Here is a 13,337-nt window from a genome sequence, read left to right on the forward strand (position 1 = left end):
CACACAAAGAATTGCATACATGTTCCTGCACAGGCACACATACAGTTGGGGGCAGAGGGATGTGGCCCTGTTTTCTCTGGTGGATGACTGTGAACCAAAAGGAATGTGTCGAGCTTTGTCCTAGATTCCAACCAAACCAAAATAAGAAAAGAGCCACTGTATGACTCAGAACTAGAGAAGATCTGACTGTGTCTAACAAAGAAAAAAAAGAATAGCCTAAATCAGGCCTGTTACACCACATCAAAACCGTCCTCTTTGAGCCTTTTACTTTTATACACAAGCTACACTCATCTCAGCAATCAACACTCTAAAGTAGGTTTAAGCAATGTGGGAAAAATAAATATCACCAATACCTGACGACAATATCAAAACCTCACAGTATGTATGTTTAGATGCTGAAAACCATCTGTTTTTTTGTTACAAAAACTGTCCGTTACAGCAGTGAAAAGCTTCCAAATGAAATAACAGACAGACATTCTTAATAACTGAGCACTGTCTTTGTATTGTTAATCAGTTAACACTGTGTGTATTGTGCTTTACTATGTTAACAATGATAGAAGATAATGAATATTAATATATTTCTCAGCCCTTCTGATAGCCTCATACTAGATACAGTGGGTAAGACCACAAAAGAAAACTATTGTACTCACCAAGATCTGTTTTTGAACTAAGCTATGGATGATAAGAGTCAGCAAATGTTCTGGCAGCTGATGGGGTTGATAATGAATAATAGCTAAATGTATGCATATCTGATATTATTGTTTGTCCAATGTGATTTAACATTCTTTAAATGGCCTGTGCATAAATAAGGATTGGCAATAATGGCTTTTGGATGTAGGTTCTTAGCCAAAAAGTAAAAAAAAAAAAAAAAAAAAACCCGGAATGTGTAAAACCGCCCTTCTCAAATTTCCTGAGTAATTCCTGGCGTGACCTACATTTACAACATGCATGACTGTAGAGCAGCTAACTCATACCAGTTAGACAAGCCCAGTGAAACCCCGCAGCCAAAGACCTCCCTTGAAACCCCCAGAGACCTGGCTACTAGCCAGGCTATCCAGGAAATTCAACCCATTTGTGAGTGGAGAGCGAGCGTTTGACTTGTGTGTGTGTGTATGTCAGCGACAGCGAGAGACAGAAAACTTTCCAGTGACTGATATCATTTGAAGAGAAACGTGCTGCAAACTTTGCTGGAGGTATATTGAGGGTTTTAGGCTGCATTTTTTTGCAACGTCTGAGGGCAATTTGACATAATGAGAAGTTACAGAGAGACATGTGGAAACAATTAGGAGCAGGGGAAGACAATGAATCAGGCAGCAATATCAGGAAACAGGAGGTGAGGGAAGATGGGTGAGTAATGGAGGCTCCTCCGTGCAATGACCTACTTTGCTGGTGGGGCAGTGGTTCCCCTTTCTCTTTCTGCACACCATGTGAAGACAGTCATGCAAAGCATCCAGTGTAGCATCAGAGCTCCTACCCTAGTGTGTGCAGCACTGCAACCCCCACAAATACCAAACTACTTTATCAACAACAAAAAAATAATCATCATGGTGTTTACATTTAAGATTAATGCAATGACTTCATGACTTGAAGCATATTTTTTGTGAAATCTACTGAACAGCTGCAGATTTTTCCTGCATTGTGCATAATGTCAAAAACAAGCATATTGAACTTGATAAAGATCACAGGATGATTATTTTAGACTCTAATCCAGTGACTACAGTGATCAAAAAGGAGATATGCTCAGAGTATATGAGTATGTCAGACATGTGATGTGTCCGATGCATTTGAAAGACAGTTTTTCAAATGTGAAAAGTTTGTTTTTTGCGCCTAAGTCAGTGGTTCCCAAAATTTTTCATATCAAGGACCCTTAAACTGACACAAATTAGACCACCGACCCCCATTTGATAAGAATTTGTCCCAGTGTCGCCCATCTGATAGGATTTTTGCTTTAGATGTTTTATTACAGAAAGTATATGAAACCCATGACCAAAATAGTCATACATTCATTGTGTTACTTATGAATGGAATTAAAGTGAAAATAAATGATTCTCCTTTTTGCTGGGGCCCACCTGGAACACCCTTAAGGACCCCTGGGGGTTCCCGGATCACTTTGAGAGCCACTGACTAAGTGCCAGACACAAAAACACAGAGAAAAACCCCAGAAAAATATTTAACTCCCACACTAGACCCTTTAACATTTTCTCTGTAAATTGCTCAGCACAAGCCAGTTACAAACCAGTTACATAACTCTCACCACTTAAAAGTAAACCCTCCAGGAATTTACAGTCTTAAAATCATAAGACACATCAAACCACCTTTGACTATAAGTTGAAAGAGTTCTTTGGCCTGTGCCATGTCCTGCTCTCAGTGTCAGTGAGAACAGTGCCTGGTGGTCACTGGTACATCCACAAATCCTGAGCGGACAGGCTAACCACTCACTGAACAATGGAAGGGAAACAAATAGGAATACTTTCTCCCATTACTGCTTAGGCCAAAGACAAACTAAAATTATACTGTTTCATTTGCTTGACTTTCACAAATAAAATATTTAGATGAAATTTGTTGAACTAGCAATTAAAACAATCTTTTCAGAACTCAATAAATGGTTTAAGAACTGGGAAACCAGAGATTAAGATTTTACAAAACACACAGGGGCGTCTTCAGATTCTTTGTCCATATTTTTGGCTGGACAGCAACAGCGGGGCCAGCCCAATAAACATGAATGTCTGTGACTCACTGAGTGATGAAGTTACACCATTGGTAGGCCGAATGCCGCCACTTCCTGTATCCGTTTCAAATGAAAGGCCCTCTAGGGTTTCATATGCGGTCCAGCCATATATTAGGTTTTGACCTCGTCTTGTTCTACTGTCTATGGTCCCAGCATATTCTACATGCCATTTTCAGGGCGAGGCTTTAAATGTCTATAAATTAGGAAACCTGGCAGGCACTCAGACGGCAACAGCAGCTGCATTTGAATCACAGCATCTCTATTTAACAGAGTGGGCATGAGTCAGCTCACTAAAAAGCCACCACCAATGCCTATGCATTATCTCTGAGGCAGCCATGAAAAAAAAAAACGTGTGCATACAGATTAAGTGAGAGTGTGAGAGTTCTGCAGAAACACTTAATATCAAGAAAATAGAGGCTTCAACACTTTGAGTTTCTGACATCTCTGCAGAGTCAGTATGCAAGCAAGCATAAAAGAACTTTTAAAATCATGATCCCATTGTTTTAGTTCAGTGTTACAACTTGATAAGCTGTTATATTAAATTATCAAGCAAAAAGTCCCTTCAAAAAAAATATACAGCTATTCAGTGTTAGATTTGAGCTCCATGTCTGCTTAGCAGACAAAGAGCAGTGGTTTGGGGTAACTTTATTTCCACGATGCAGATATTTTACAAACTGTATGGGAAAATCAATTTAATTATTGTATATGTGATTTATGTGATTCTGCATGCACGGATTTGCCATGTCTTGATGTATGAGGCGATAAGAAATATGCTGCTATGAATGTTGTGATGTTCATATCAACTATAATCACCACACCCTAATATTATCTGAATAACTCTTTGACCTGTGGCATTTCCACCCACTGTGAATCACATGTAATGGCAGTTAAATACTGTATCACCAGAGCAGAGCAGGAAAAAAAAACTGCTTCTAGGCAAAGGCCATCATGAATAACCCAACAACCCTAAAAACAGACAGAGTGAAAAAAAAAGAAGCCTGTGATCATGCCATGGGCGGGCTCTGTCAGCTCCCTGCTCTGAGGTTGAGACTGAGGGCTACATGGAGCCCTCATTGGTTGGGATCTGGGTAACGGCTGATAAGTCAAGAAGCCATGTTAGATGGATCCACACTAAAGGTTGCTTACTTATTGCATTAAGTGCAGTATTTCTCAATAGGCAGAAATCTTTGGTGTTCCCCTGACACATGGCGATGAGGTCAAAGATCACTGTGACTGTCAGTCAAGCTGTCAGCAAAAGACTAGATGACAGATCCGCAACTGCCTCACATCTATTCATCTGATTTTAATGGTGCAGAAAATAAAAACAGATATCCAGCTGAAATGCTGTTAGGAAATACAGGGTCCAAAGAGTCCCAAAGAGAGCCAACATAACTAACACTTCAAAGCACATTACTTGAAAAAAGCTGACACTGTTAAATCACAATCACTGAATGAATGTTCAAAGACTTTGTATAAATATGGTTGAATGAAAACATGACTGCAAAGGTTTTGACTAATACTGTGCCTGCATTTTAAATATGTGATTTTCTAGAGATTATACAAAAAGGACAACCCTGCAAACATGCCTGATAATATGTACGCAAGGGAGGCTTTCATTTTGTCAAGGGTCTCCTCCACGTTCCCACAAATAACCTATAAATAATCTTATTTTCCTATTATATTCTAGATAATCAAATTATCACACTAAACAGTTATTTTTGTCAGTTTTGCTTTCTGGTCTATTTTGAGTGCTGCGATGCACAAAGCTGCCATTCAGCTCTGCTTTTTTACTGATGTATTTCATTTCCTTAAAGTTCTTTCAGTGTAATAAACTGTAGATGAAACTGATATGAAAGTATCTGTAAAGGGGAACTAAACCGATTTTACACATTGAGTCATCTTACAGGTCTTCTACAGCATAGTGAATAATCTTCTATAATAATCTTATAGTATTGCTATGGACAAAAGCAGTGCACCACTAACAGACGCACTGCACTGCTTTTGTCTATAGTAATACTGTAAGATTGTTGCTGGTTAATAGTTAATGACACAACAAAAACTATAAATGACTCACAACAAGCCATTAAAACAAACTGTGAATGAGAAGGAGCTTAGACAGTAAACCACTGTGTCATGAGTTAGTCTACACATGTTTTCACTGAGGAACGATGATGCATTTAGGAATTTCACTCACCAAAATGTGATGTTCCATCTAAACTTTATCAAATCTAACAAATAGAAATTTTAGCAATTTTAATTTTTAAATCTTACCTTAGCTAACCTGAAGACTACCAATTATGAAGAGTAATTAAAGACAAGCTACTATGTTGTAATACTTGGGTATAGCGTGGCACTACCAGCGGATGCCATAAGCCAGCTGGACAGGCAGCTCCCATAGCTTATTATGGATGCCCATACTTCTCTATTTTCAATCTTTCAATGTTTGGCATCAGCCAGTACTGGAGAGGAAGGAGGTGGGGAAGCAGAGTGCAATATGACATGGTTGAAAATGGATGAGTGAGCAAGAAAGGGGAGGCTCCTTAATTTATTCCTCTTTTTTTCTCCTTGACTTCCTCTCTTTGGTGACCTACTTATTGTCCAAACATGCCTGCAACGTGAGATCCGAAACAAATGTGTGGGTTCGTGTGTGGGTGAAACAGGGTGGACGCCTAGAAATTCTTAGACGATTGTGGACAGATGGCCTTTCAGCCTGAATAAACCAGGACCACTTCATTTAAACTTTACACAAGTTCATAGCCATGCCTGCAGCGTAGCTCTAGGGAAGGCAATGTGGGTTGACTGGTTCATCAGTCCAGAACTTTGGCCCAGAGTGAAACATCGACAACTATTGAATAGATTGACACGACAATTGGTAAAAACTTTCCACATGTATTGCTTTCAGGTGCTGTTTGACATGTTCCCTGACAAATAAATGTAATAAAATAAAGAATACAAAGGATAACATCTGTTTGACCACCTTTAAGTCAAACATTATTTATAAGTTACATTATTTGTCCCACTAGTGGTATGAATATGTCTCCATTTTCATAGTCTTCTTGTGTGTAATAAGCATTACAGCCTCACAGGACTGCTAGTGCTAGCTGCTAGTGAGGCTCTAGGATTTTGCCACGTTTAAGCAAGATTAAAAGGATCTTACGATCTTAGGAAAACCTGTCAGACGTGTTTCATTAGCATACAGGCACGGGTTCTGCTGTTGCTTCCAGCTGACACCAAATTTCCCATGAGCACACGAGGCTGATTACTCTCTGCACCACTGATTACAGCATAAAGAGGAAACAAAACAATAAATAGAATAACTGGGTGAGCCGTGACTCCTTTCGTATACAGTGTGATCTTAAAATTTGTTCTGATGGACTTTGTTTATTTTTTTAGGAAAATATTTGCATTTTCCATGCAACCAAACTAGGAAAGTTGAAATGGTTAATATATGTACATCTATTGCTGTCAAAAGCTCCTCAGAGGAGGTGGCTGCAATTAAATTAAAGTGTGAAAAGCAACTGAAACCAAACTGAAAGTAGTAAAAATATTGTAAATTAAGATTATATTCCACTAAATATGTCCTGAGGCTGTATGGGGAATGTAACACTAGCACTTGAGTGATCATGGGACAGCTTTAACAACCATGTGAGAGGGGATTTCAGCCTCTCATGTATAGCTGAACAGTTTCTAGCCCTGAAACTCTTGAATTGACAGAGGAACGGTGGGGGAATGAGTGTTAGGTTACATGTTCATACCTCAGAACGGACCAAATGCCTGAAACAAAGCTGACTCTCATTGCTGACTTGTTGCCTCCTCATAAAAGTGGTAACTGCTAGAGACCAGCTAGATCCTACACCAAGTTTAGGTGAGCATCAAAAGAGAGGCTGTTACACCTTCTCCATATGAGTGAGTCATTTTCGATAAACAGGGCTGCAACTAACAATTATTTTCATTATCAATTAATCGTTTAGTCTATAAAATGTCAGAAATGATCAAAAAATGCCCTTTAGAATTTGTCAGTGTGAGGTGCTGTCTTCAATTTCCTTGTTTTTTCTGACCAAGAGTCCACAACCTAACAATATTTGTGTTACTATCCTATGTGACAAAGAAAAGCAGCAACTCCTCACATTTACGGAGCAGAAACCAAAGAATTTTTGGCTCTTTTCCTTAAAAAGTGACAGTAAAAATGAATTGATTATCAAGTATTTGCAGATTAATTTTCTCCCAATCCACTAATAAATTAATCAACTACTTGTTGCAGCTTTATATATATATAAACCAAGCAAACAAAGAGAAGGGTACTTTTTGGTTTTAATGTTTCCCTTCCTTTTCAATAATAACTCACTCAACAGAAAATTGATAATCATAAGTCACTTGGTTATGGTAACTTGTGATGTTTACTTATCATTAGTTGCAGCCCGGATACGAATAATAAATAGCATTAAGGAGCAGCGTATACCTCACATCTACACTTATATACAGTAACACAATATAGCATCTTGCCATAGATGAAGTCAAATGTATACTAACAAAGTGTGTAAGCAATCACAATGCCTACTACAGCAGCTGGCAAACAGTTTGAGGTCAAGAGAAAGACAAATAGATTATGTTGTAGAATGAAGTTTAGACAGGGATAACTAAAAGTATACTACTATCAACTAATGGAAATAGGAAAGTAGTCACATTTAGTGAGTTTTGCTTGAAATAAAAAGGGTTGAAGAAATTAGAAATATAGAAAAATGTAAGTAAGTTAAAAGGCTGGGAGGTGGACTGATAGTTCAGAAGCAGGCCTTGGCAGGCCAGCCTGCTTCACACAGGAGATTCCTCTGTCAGGAATGTGACCCATTTTACATTCACACAAGCATTCAGAGCAGGAACGCACTGAGCATGCGTGAGATTCGCTCTGTGTAGGGGGGAGGGGCACGTGTCGGTAATCTTCACATTGTTCTGAGACCAGTGTGCATGTGTAGCTGTGGTTGTATGTGCTGCTGTGTGAGGCCTGTGCCTCTCGTGACGGGGTAAAAGCGTGACAGTAAAAGCAAACATTCATGTGGTGAATGAGGTCAAACTTTGCTATGGGCCAAGTTGCTGCTTTAACTGGACAGACAGCAGAGCGACATTATTTTTCATAAGCATATTTAAGAGAATTACTACTAACTGGTCTGTAGTAGATTCAAAGCAAATAGATAAGAAACACTGAATTTAGGTTAATAACAATGAAACAGACTCAATAATTAACTCAAGTATATCAAGGCCTCAAAGAATCATTTAAAGATGGGAATAAAACTTCAGTCAGTCAAAATCAGTAGTGAGAGGAAGATCTCTGAAAAATGTGTTAAAAAAAGGTTAACAATTATAACTATGGTTGCCTGAATTACCCTTGGAAATGGCATTTTAAAGTTTTATTACCCTTTTATAGCCATGTGAGATATGTGACATCTTCAAAGGTTGTTGTAATAACCTCAAGTATCCATTATTTATCTATTATTAAAATGTAGTTCATTTTTAGAAATGGTATACAATGTCCTCTAACAGTGTATGAAGAAATGTAAGACGGGAAATTACACATCATAACTGCATCAATAGTGCACACTATGAGTACAATGAAAAAAAGTCCAACCCCGAATGTAGTCGAGGGTAATTTCCTGTGTCTAAAGTGTTAGGTATTCCTTAGTCATACAGCGCTATAAACATTCATTATACAAGCCTTGATAACCACTGGTACTTTGCCAATGCCTTAAGGTGAAGTAGGCACTTTTTTATATTAAGACATTCAGTCTTAAGTGTTGTCATGCCAACCAGTATGGACTGAGCTGCACCAAAATTAAAAATGAAATGGGGAAATTGAAGTTTTTTGTTGTACTTTGCTGACAAAAGCAATGTGAAACAATCTAAAAGGGAAATGCTAGCCATATCTCTCAGAGGGGAAATGTCAGAGGCTGTTACTCAGGTAACAATGTGGAAGGAAATTCCACGAATACATCTACGCCACTCCTCTGCTCCACCACACTTAACCCTTTTAAAAGCAAACAGTCTAAACAAAAGGAGATGATGACATTTGTAAGAGAATACAATAGTAAAGGTGAGTGAATTAACGACCAAGAATAACTGGTGTCCTCTTAACTAATATGTCAAGTCAGGGCACAAGATGAAAATGAAAAATGTATTGAAATGACAGCCATGGTGATTTGGGAGGGGGGGGGGGGGGGGGTTAGTAATGAGAACAATAGTTATCAGAATTTCATACCTGCAACTCACACCAAGCCACCTCCACTGTGGTGTCAGTGTCCAAGCCCTTGTAGACTGTCTTGAAGGAGCCACGTCCAATTTCGATATCAAACTTTAGGAAACGCCCGTCTGGTGATGTTCCCACTGCTTTGGTCTCAGCCTCTTCGATGTCATCTTGCACTTTCTTCTCAGCTTCTCTCTGCTCTGCCTCTGCTCGAGCCTTGGCAGATTCCTTATCTTCTTCCTCCCCCTCTCCTTCATGATTTCCCTTCACCTCAGCGGTGATTTCAGGTTCTGTTCGACTTGGCAATTCTGCTTCTAAGCATGGTGCGGAGCGGGCTGCTATCACCACCTCTCCATCACGGATTTGTTGTACACTGGTAGGCTTCTGTTCTAAAGGCACTACTTCCACCTTAGCTATTTCTATGTCTTTTCCTTCTTGTCTCCCTCTATCACTAACAGCAGTCTCCTCATTTTGAGCTAAACTTGGTTCAGCCCGTGGTAAATGATCAGCAGCAACAGCCTGTTGCCGTGGGGGGACGGCTTCAAGTGGTTGAATCAGTAGAGGTGCTGGGACGGGGGTCTTGGTGGGTAAAGGGAGGGCCAATGCTGTGGCATTGGAATCACTGATGACACTGCGGCGCAAGAAACGGTGTTCAGGGTTACAACGATCACGCTCCATGGTGTGATGCCGGCGTCTCACTTCTGTCGGCCGGCACTCGCTCACCATCGAGTCTGAACCAGAACTTGGGCCATTTCCACTCTTCTGAGGGGGAGCCAGGAACTTCACCATTTTGTCGTCAGGCTTTTCCGACATCCCACCACCCACAGCAAGAGTAAGGGGCTACAATAACTGAAAAATTAAAATAAGGATACTTCCATGTCTGCCATATAGGCTTATATAAGCAGTATCTATCTGTGATTTTTTTTACAAAAAAAAAAAAGATAGAACGTCTTCCAACTCCTATATTTCACTGTCTTTTTTTATTGCTCAAGGACGGTCTTTATATATATATAGTGCAGAGATTGGAGGTGTTCTTTTATAAAAGGAAAAAGATTGAACACCGCAGCAGAACGCAGAGTGCCGATGTTGATACACAAGTCTCTTTAAGTCCACACCATCCATCCTGTAAGAGACAGGGTTCCTCTTCTACCAAGCATAAGGATTCACTGGTGAGGAACAAACATTCACAGCCTGCTACAGGCACTGAGCGTACGACTGCGGGCAAAGGCAGGTTGGCCGGATAATCCAAATATGGTCCTGTACAGTTTCACTGCAAGAGAATATACAAAAACAAAAGCTGAATGGCATGTTTCAGAAAGTAGCCAACGTTATGTCAAATGTCAACAAGATATGCAAGAGTTCACAAGTAGAATTTACAGTATGCAAAAGGTTTATAAACATTGCTTTAGTTATAAGCACAGAACATATCTACTGCTTCAGACATTACCTTGACTGCCATGTGCATTTTTATACTACTGCAGTGAATCACTAGATTATTTTGTAGTACACTTTTAACACTCTCTAATACCCTCTTTGATAAAATTTGCTGTCTTGCCCAAGGGCATGGTATGTAGGACACATGCTTACTGTCACAGTGGCTTCACTGCAAGTCCAAATGGGCTGTTATACTATATGTTTCAGCCATGCCTAATCAATAAAACATTCAGCGAATTTGTCTTTATAAGTATGTATATATGTAAGATTTTAAAAGTTTGTAACGCTGTATAAATCTTTAAAAAAAAGAATTCCTCACCCCTTTATATTGACACACTAGCCTCTCAATGCCTCACACTTGTTAGAGACTAAAGTAACTCATTGACAGCTGATTATTCCACAGTCTCAAGTATAAACAACATATTAGAAATACAAAATGGTGATCTCAAATTAACGAATACGGTCTGACTAACTAAGATTAAGTCAATTGCGGTAATCGCTACTAAACACTCAACGATAAAGCTGCACAAAGCTATAAACCTGCCAACATTTGAACTGTAGCTGCAAAAGACCGGTGCCATTTTGATATGACAATTATTATAATTGTTTACAATTTTGCATCTACGGTGGGTTTTTTTTTTTTTAACATGCAAGTTTGCAATGACAGTCTTATTACTTATTCGTCATCTAATATATACCTTGCCATGGTTGCAGCCATTACCAACGTAGGCAACCATAACACCAGAACCAAACCTGGCAATGATAGCGACAGTAACATCCCGACAATTACATGAAACTGTAGCGGAAATTAATTACACAGGCATTTCAATTAAACGTAAAACTTGTCTTACGTACCTACTTATTCACCACCTTACAAGTGACACCACACCGTTTGAAATGGCAACACCGAGCGATACAAAGCAAGGAGGAGCAACGGCTCTTTGTTAGCACAGAGCTAGTTGAGTTAGCTGGTGTGAGCTAATCCTGGCCTAACCAGCGAAATGTTAAACAACGATGAATAATTTCCACGTCACATCTTTTTTTAAATAAATCCCTCCCCGCTGTCGGCAAATTGAGCTTACAGTTCAAATAGATAGCTGATGTTGCCATTTTTAATCTGTAACTGTTAACAATATGACACAAGCGTTAACTCATTATTGACAACTTTACCGTATATAGGCCCGGTTTCCATCCCTGAGTGATTAACATTACGAGCCGTGCTAGTGCTAACACACCGGAAACGTTCACCCAGTGTGACGCCGGTTGGAAAGCTAAGTTACCAGGTAGCTACAAATAGCGCCGCGGTTACCCTGCTAGCTAACGTTAGCTAGGCGGGTCTTCCTGATGGCCTAAAAGGCTGGACCCACCTCCTGGGGCCGCCCCATTCAATTTAATGTTAATATCACTAGCGTTATAATTAGACAATTATATTTTTTACCAGCTGTTTCACAGCGAGTCTTCGTGACTGACTGTTTAACTATATGTTTGATAACATTACAGTTAGTCCGTCACACCGTCAGCTAACGAACAGCGGTGCTTGTGGTGGCGAAGAGCGACCTACCTCAATATCGTATCCAAAACACAACTGATGGTCATCGGGGGTTGAAATCGTCCTCACAGCGGAGATCCGTCTTCGCATGTATATAGAGACGTAAAGTTACATGTACATTATCCATACGTGTCAGAGAGATACGTTATCCAGTTACTGAATATCAAAGTTACTGTTTGTGAGCTCGCGGACACAAATGCGGCGCAGTTGTTACATATTGACGAAGAAACGGGTTTTCCCCAAAGCGCATGCGCAAACTAAGAATGACCTCATAATCATCTAACGCAAACATTATTTTGAGGTCATATATTCAGCTTAATTGATGAACCTTTTATTTTATATGATGCCATAATATTTCCCGACACGAGAAGATTTATTTTCGGTACATTGTCGAGTTTTAGGTTTTGATGGCTAAATTTTATATCCACAAGCAAATGTTCCAAATCACCTCCTTGTTTACTGGCTTTCCTTGCAGAAATTCAGTCTCCTGCCTTTTTTAAGACACATGAAGAGCCACAAAAATGCCTTACTACTGTCTCCACACTCAGAACTCACTTATATAATAGTCTTTATTTATTTATTTGTATTTATGTACTTATTTATTGTCTTCAGTTCTCTAATTTCTTTTGTTGTTGTTTTTTTCCTTTTTTAAAATATATGATTCTATTCCTGTGCCTTTTATGTTGTTTTATGTCCTTTATGGATTTGTTTGACTATTTGTTTTGTCAGATGGTTTTCCTGTATTCGTGTATTAGTGGTGTGTGTTGTGTATTTCAAATGCTGACTAATACAGTTGAAAAATTTTTTTTTTGAGGCACCTTCATAGTATCAATTTTGTATCTGATTTGTTTCATGGTAGTAGATAATGGTATATCACATACTAACAATAATTTCATGATTATAATTTTTTTTTTTTCATTCAAAAAACACTTTTTCTGAAAGAATATCCATATTTACTTCCTGCAACTTTACTCTCTGAACTTACACAAAGTGTACATGTACAATTAAATGTTATAATTGCACTTGCAAAAACACTTAAATCTAAGCTCTCAATTTAATACAGCCTGTATTTTTTTATTCCATTCAATTTAGTTTATGTTTTTTTTGATTGTATCTTCCATTTATACTGTTTAAAACGCCTATTATGATAAAACGACAATGGAAACTTATTTCTTATTATGTTTTGACAAAACATACTACTTTGATCACACCGTTATTAACTGAAGCCTTGTTGAAAAACCCCAGGATGTTGCTCTGTTATTAAAATATAATTAAGGATGAATAGTGAGTATAAGCCTGGAGCTGCTCTTTTCCAACTTTCTATCAGACCACACATTACTGCAGAAAATAAAACCGATATTTTACTATGTCATTATGAGTAGCTACTATACAAC

The 13,337-nt window shown here is 38.8% G+C and overlaps 1 protein-coding gene across 4 annotated transcripts in view; it reads right to left on the reverse strand.

The window, feature by feature from the left end:
* The window catches only part of LOC137182888 (serine/threonine-protein kinase WNK1-like), a 29,398-nt gene extending 17,212 nt beyond the window's left edge, over positions 1-12,186 (reverse strand). For 2 of the 4 annotated variants that reach the window (XM_067589457.1, XM_067589453.1), the window contains exons 1-2: positions 11,956-12,186; positions 8,976-10,230 (exon numbers count right to left, since the gene is read on the reverse strand). In XM_067589457.1, the coding sequence (XP_067445558.1) occupies positions 8,976-9,773 (798 nt within the window). In that variant the 5' untranslated portion in view covers positions 9,774-10,230; positions 11,956-12,186. Of the gene's footprint in view, positions 1-8,975; positions 10,231-11,249; positions 11,401-11,564; positions 11,716-11,955 lie in introns of those variants that run through there. The other 2 variants (XM_067589454.1, XM_067589456.1) reach the window with 2 other exon arrangements.
* Positions 12,187-13,337: the final 1,151 nt, after the last annotated feature.

The sequence above is a fragment of the Thunnus thynnus genome, chromosome 5 (assembly GCF_963924715.1).
Source record: "Thunnus thynnus chromosome 5, fThuThy2.1, whole genome shotgun sequence".
In the NCBI taxonomy this organism is placed as follows: Eukaryota; Metazoa; Chordata; class Actinopteri; order Scombriformes; family Scombridae; genus Thunnus; species Thunnus thynnus.